Consider the following 6,820-nt stretch of genomic DNA (forward strand, 5'->3'; position numbering starts at 1 on the left):
GAGTAGTTGTGTATTTGTGCATGTACAAGTGAAAGTGAAAGTTGCTCGGTTGTGTCCGTCTCTTTGTGACCCCATGGACTGTACAGTCCATGGAGTTCTCCAGGCCAGAAGACTGGAGTGGGTAGCCTTTCCCTTCTCCAGGGGATCTTCCCAACCCAGGGATCGAACCCAGGTCTCCCGCATTGCAGACGGATTCTTTACCAGCTGAGCCACAAGGGAAGCAGGTACGTGTTTAAGGTTTGAAAGAGAGGGTGCTGCTATAGTTCTGGAGAAAGACAGCGCGGATCCAACTCCATGAGTGGGGTTCACAAGCCTTGACTCCAGTGTGTGGGGGGGAGTAAGATACAGCTACTGGGGGGCACAACACACAGCCTAGGACCTCAGGGATCTCCCAGTCTGGTGGGGTGGCCTGGTCACAACCTTCCAGGAGCTCTCAGCGGGGTGAGGAGCATGGAGGTCTCTGCAGTGTTTCATGGGGGGAGGGGGTTCTTGACCAGTGAAACTCAACAGAGCTGGGAAGCGCCCCCTCCACGTGTACTGTGTGCCCGATGAAGGCAGTCACGCTGGACCCACCTAGAGCTGAGGAGCGTGTCTGCGAGTTCTCTTAAAGACGTCTTCATCAGGATCGTTGAATGTGAGCAGGACAGCAGGGGCTGGGGCTGATGCTGGCGCCACCCGGGAGGGTCTGTCTGTAATTCTCTCAACATGAAGACCCTCCTGCTGCTGGCATTAATCATGGCTTTGTTAAGAGTCAACAGTGACCTTTCACCAGAAGGGGAGCAGCCCGTGGAGGGAGGCACCTCCAAACCCAGCTTCCATTCCCACTGCATCTGGCCCCCTCTCAGTGGGAGGAAGAGAGGTTGTCTTGTGGGGAGGGGAGAAACAGAGGGAAGTCACAGCATCTCAGGCCCCATCACCAGGCAGTGCCCTTCCAGCCCTGCTGCAGGTCCATGGAAACCTGGTAGATTTTCAGAAAAAGATCAAGTACATGACAGGAGGAGAACCTGTGACCACTGATGGCTTCTTGGACTGCTCCTGTGTGGTGGTGGCAGAGGACCCCCCAAGGATGCAACGGATCGGTGAGGCCACCCCCAGCCCTCCCGTCTCTGTCCACTCGTGGCCCCAGCTGGGGTGGGAGCCAAAGTCTCGTGTTGGTTCCATGATCAAAGAACCCCAGGAAGTCCCTGCTAAAAAAGCAGCCAGGCTGCTAGAAACTCCGCTCTAGACTATTGGAATGTGCCTGGGTCTCTGCCCAGGGTCAGTGGGGTGTGACCTGGGGCCCTGAGCTCTCTGGAGATTGGTGGGGGGCGGGGGCAGCCCCAGTAGCACAAGCTCATTTCAGGTGCTGCGCAGTGAATGACTGTTGCTACAAAAAGCTGAAGAATCGTAGGTGTGGTACCACATCCCTGAAATACAGCTTCACTCTCTGCTGGAGCCTAATCGTTTGTGGTAAGAAAGAGTCCTACTCCTCCACCCAGCCTCTGATGTCCATTTTCCTGAGTGTCCTCTGCGCTGGGCACCAGAGCTAGATATTAATTCAAAGGGACAGTGCCCTGCCTCAAGGAGCTCACGGAGGACTGGGGAGTTACAAAAATGAAAATATAACATGGTAGATTCTGATAGGAAGTGAGGCAAAGGGCTCTGAACACCAAGAACAGTGACCTCCAAGTTGAGTTTTCCAGGCTGTGAGGGGTCAGGGGAAGGCAGGTTGGGCACATCCTAGCAAGAGGACATAGTCGGGGTCCAAGGGGCCAGAGGGAACTATGATTCTGTGTTGATGAAAGGAAATGTGAGGATGAGACCGAGTGGTGAGTGATGATGCTGGAGAGGAAAAAAGGGGCTAGTCAAGTCCCCAAGACGATACTGTATTTAGATTTTGTCTGAAAGAATTAGGGAGTTCTCAAGCAAAGACATGTTGTATTCAGGTTTACCTTGCAGAGGACCAACTCTGGTTGAGTGTGGATGGAGACAGATAAGGGGGGCATCGTCAAGATGCAGACAAGACACAGAAAGCTGTTGACCTTTAGCAATGGTGGGTCAGGATGCAAGGGTGGAGAGTGCCATTATGATAGGCCCGAGGGTCACCTGAGCTTGGCGCTTGACTGGGAGCTGTTGGATGGCTGTACCACCGTGAGGATGGTACAACTGAGAGGGCCTGGTGGGAGAGGGCAGGAAGACTTCTACTGGGAACACGTTGAGTTTGGAAACTTCCAGAACACCGAGGGAGATGAGCAGTAGGCAGCGGATAAAGAAACACACAGATGAAAGGAAGGTCTGGACACAGATTCAGGAGGTGACCTCAGAGAGCCGAGAGTTGGATGGACCCACCCACTTGATGTTTAAAGGCCCAGAAAGGAGAAAAGCAAGGAGGTCAAGGAGTTGGGCAGGAGGAGAGGATTAACAGCAGCCAGCTTAACAGAGGGGTCCTCCAGGATAAGGGCTGACCGGGCTCCTTGGATTTAGAGGCAGGAAGACCACTGAAGACTCAGGGGGAGCTGTTCCCATGGATCTGTGAAGGCAAAGCCAGATTAGAGTGGGTTGGAAGGTAGGTGGGAGGAAGAGAGGTTGAAAGTGTAAACAACCTTCTGGAGCAAGTTTGGCCATGAAGGGGAGGAGAGGTGGGCGGTGGCTGGAAGAGATTGCCTAATGCCCCAGACAGCTGACCCACGAGTGGGATTTTTAGAAACCATGGACTTTTCCTTAACAGCCTGAGGTCTATGAGATCAGAAATTCTGTCTTCCCATCATGACCTTTCCATAAGGTCATGTGTCTTTAGTAGGCTCTGGGTCAGTTCAGTTCAGTTCAGTCACTCAGTCTTGTCCGACCCCATGCACTGCAGCACACCAGGCCTCCCTGTCCATCACCAACTCCCGGAGTTCACTCAAACTCATGTCCATTGAGTCGGTTATCCCATCCAACCATCTCATCCTCTGTCATCCCCTTCTCCTCCTACCTTCAATCTTTCCCAGCATCAGGGTCTTTTCAGATGAATCAGTTCTTCGCATGAGGTGGCCAAAGTATTGGAGTTTCAGCTTCAGCATCAGTCCTTCCAATGAATATTCAGGACTGATTTCCTTTAGGATGGACTGGTTGGATCTCCTTTCAGTCCAAAGGACTCTCAAGAGTCTTCTCCAACACCACAATTCAAAAACATCAATTCTTTGGCACTCAGCTTTCTGTATAGTCCAACTCTCACATCCATACATGATTACAGGAAAAATCATAACTTTGACTAGACGGACCTTTGTTGGCAAAGAAATGTCTCTCCTTTTTAATATGCTGTCTAAGTTGGTCATAACTTCTCTTCCAAGGAGTAAGCATCTTTTAACTTCATAGCTGCAATCACCATCTGTAGAGATTTTGGAGCCCCCCAAAATAAAATCTGTCACTGTTTCCACTGTTTCTCCATCTATTTGCCATGAAGCGATGGGAATGGATGCCATGATCTTCGTTTTCTGAATATTGAGCTTTAAGCCAACTTTTTCACTCTCCTCTTTCATTTTCATCAAGAGGATTTTTAGTTACTCTTCACTTTCTGCCATAAGGGTGGTGTCATCTGCATATCTGAGGTTTCTGATATTTCTCCCAGCATCTTGATTCCAGCTCGTGCTTCCTCCAGCCCAGCATTTCTCATGATGTACTCTGCATATAAGTTAAATAAGCAGGGTGACAATATACAGCCTTGACATACTCCTTTCCTGATTTGGAACAAGTCTGTTGTTCCATGTCCAGTTCTAACTGTTGCTTCCTGACCTGCATACAGGTTTCTTAAGAGGCAGGTCAGGTGGTCTGGTATTCCCACCTCTTAAAGAATTTTCCAGTTTGTTGTGATCCACACAGTCAAAGGTTTTAGCATAGTCAATAAAGCAGAAATAGTTGTTTTTCGGAACTCTTTTGCTTTTTCGATGATCCAGCAGATGTTGGCAATTTGATCTCTGGTTCCTCTGCCTTTTCCCAATCCAGCTTGAACATCTGCAAGCTCACGGTTCACATACTATTGAAGCCTGGCTTGGAGAATTTCAAGGATTTCTTTACTAGTGTGTGAGATGAGTGCAATTGTGTGGTAGTTTGAGCAGTCTTTGGCATTGCCTTTCTTTGGGATTGGAATGAAAACAGGCCTTTTCCAGTCCTATAGCCACTGCTGAGTTTTCTAAATTGGCTGGCATATTGAGTGCAGCACTTTCACAGCATCATCTTTTAGGATTTGAAACAGCTCAACTGGAATTCCATCACCTCTACTAGCTTTGTTCACAGTGATGCTTCCTAAGGCCCACTTGACTTTGCATTCCATAACGTCTGGTTCTAGGTGAGTGACCATACCATCGTGACTATCTGGGTCATGAAGATCTTTTTCGTATAGTTCTTCTGTGTATTCTTGCCACCTCTTCTTAATATCTTCTGCTTCAGAAGGCTCTGGATGACAAGCAACAAGATGCCCACCTAACAGAGGTTCAGAGAAGTCTGACTCTCCTGTAACAGAGTCTGGTAGAAGGCAGTGCCAGAGCTGGGGCACCTTCTCAGCTGTGTTGCCAAGGATCCAGTCCTTCCCAACCTTCTACTCTGCCACATTGGCAGTGTGATTCCAAGGCACACTGAGAGCTCCAAGAGTTATGGCTTCACCTTACGGAAGAGGCTCTCCCTTCACACATGGCTCTTTTTGGAAATTCATCCTTCCTGGAAGCCCCCAGCAGACTTTCCCTTGTGGCTCGTTGGTCAGGGGCAAGGTCACGTGCTTCCCCTACACTAATCACTACAAAGGAAACAGGGATGACCATGACTGGCTTACACCCATCAAGAACCATTCCCCGACTCCAGGGAACAGGGGCTTTGCACCTGAACACATCTGCTAGGGAGGAGAAAAAGACAAGGCTAACAGCAAGGCTTTTCACAGAATCCCAGTTCGCGGCTCGTGTCCCCATCAGACTGGGTATGGGCTTCTGAGGGTAGGAATTCTGTCTCGCCATCAATCAGAAATATCTGGGCATTGGTGCTTGTCCAAGACTAGAAATTCTGGGAGAACACAGGCTGTGTTATCCCCTCAGATTTCCCATGAGAAACCCGAGAATATTAACCAACCATCCAGTGTTTGGCCTTCCTGGGTGGTGCTAGTGGTAAAGAACCCACTTGCCCATGCAGGAGAAATAAGAGACTCAGGTTCCATCCCTGGGTTGGGGAGATCCCCTGGAGAAGGGAATGGCTATGCACTCCAGTACTCTTGCCTGGAAATTCCATGGACAGAGGAGCCTGGTGGGCTACAGTCCATATGGTCCCAAAGAGACAAAATTGAAGCAACTTGGCACACACATGTATTCCATGTATATTTTCTTGTGATTTCAGAGGATTAGGACTACTGTAAGCATCAAGTGTGTGAATGTGATCAAATAGCTATCCTTTGTTCTGCAAGAAACAAGAAGACCTATAATAAAAAGCTCCAATACTACAGCAACCGTCAATGCAAAGGGAGTACACCCAAGTGCTTGAGAAGCCCCTGAGCCTGGACACTTTGCCTCCTAAAACCGAGTTTCCACTTAGCACCCCACTCCCTATCCTAGCCACGTTCCCTGGCAAATGAAGGAAACCCCCTCTCCCATCCTAGACACAAGTCAGGAGGTCTTCTCACCCCAAACAGAAGCCTCTGTCCAGAAGGAGACGCTCAAGGCTGGGCCTGGATGCTCAGCCCGTTCTCCCCGCTTACTTGGGGAGCAGGTAATTTTTCCACAGCTCCACTCCTCGTCAAGTCCAATGTCATGTTTTGCTATGGCAGCTACACTCCTGGTTGACTCTTCTGAATAAAGCAATTTATTTGGCAAACCATGCATGTGTGTGTGTGAGTGTGTGTGTGCGTGTGAGTGTGTAAGTGTGTACGTGTGTGCGTGTGTGTGTGTGTGTGTAGTGTGTGTGAGAGTGCATGTGTGAGTGTGTGTGTGTGCGCGTGTGTATGTGAGTGTGTGCGTGTGTTCGTGTGTGTTCGTGTGTGTAGTGTGTGTGAGAGTGCATGTGTGTGTGTGCGCGCGTGTGTGCGTGTGTGTGAGTGTGTGCGTGTGTGAGTGTGTGTAGTGTGTGTGAGAGTGCATGTGTGTGCGTGTGCGTGTGTGTGTGTGCGTGTGTGTGAGTGTGTGCGTGTGTGAGTGTGTGTGAGTGTGTGTAGTGTGTGTGAGAGTGCATGTGTGTGTGTGCGTGCGCGCGTGTGTGTGTGAGTGTGTGTGTGAGTGTGTGTAGTGTGTGTGAGAGTGCATGTGTGAATATGTGTGTGTGAGTGTGTGCATGAGTGTGTGTGTGAGTGTGTGTCTGTGTTGTGCTCCCTGGCTCTTCTAATGCAAGAACTAACTAGTACAAGGCAATCAAATGTAAAGGGTTAAAAATACCAGCCTTAGAGTGAGAAGGGCTGAGTCAGATCCCACCACCGCTTCCATACGCCTAGCGCCCTTATCTAAGTAGATAGCACTTTGGTACCAGCTCACAGGCTTGTTAGAGATGGAAAAGGGACACCGGGTGTGAAGCACTGGGCCTGGCGTGTCCACATCTGTGCTTCTCACTGCAAGTAAAGCCCAGCCTTCCAGCCTCCTTCCCTGGGCAAGAGCAGCTCCTGCTGGCCAGCTGGGGGCAAACAGCAGGTCTGCTCCTGATCTGGGGGAGGCACAGGCCCGTCTTCTGTAAGGTATGGTCTCCCACGTTGCCAGCCTGCTGAAGGTGGGTCAGTGCATTGGGAATTCAGACCACCACCGGGACTCTCAGGGCATTTGTCCCCTCACCCAGGGCTGGCTTCCTGGCTTGTGACCCAGGCAGACCCAGTGGGCCCTGCGCCTGGTTCACGGCTCTG

The 6,820-nt window shown here is 50.3% G+C and overlaps 1 protein-coding gene across 1 annotated transcript; it reads left to right on the top strand.

Annotated features, from left to right (window-relative positions):
- Nucleotides 1–1,023: 1,023 nt before the first annotated feature.
- On the top strand, nucleotides 1,024–5,643 carry LOC133256446 (phospholipase A2, membrane associated-like; the record flags this gene model as incomplete). Its single annotated transcript, XM_061431266.1, has 4 exons — nucleotides 1,024–1,079; nucleotides 1,343–1,449; nucleotides 1,973–2,139; nucleotides 5,346–5,643. Coding segments are annotated over 4 exons (477 nt in total), but the record flags the coding sequence as incomplete, so codon positions are not given.
- Nucleotides 5,644–6,820: the final 1,177 nt, after the last annotated feature.

The sequence above is a fragment of the Bos javanicus genome, chromosome 2, assembly GCF_032452875.1.
Source record: "Bos javanicus breed banteng chromosome 2, ARS-OSU_banteng_1.0, whole genome shotgun sequence".
Taxonomy (NCBI): domain Eukaryota; kingdom Metazoa; phylum Chordata; class Mammalia; order Artiodactyla; family Bovidae; genus Bos; species Bos javanicus.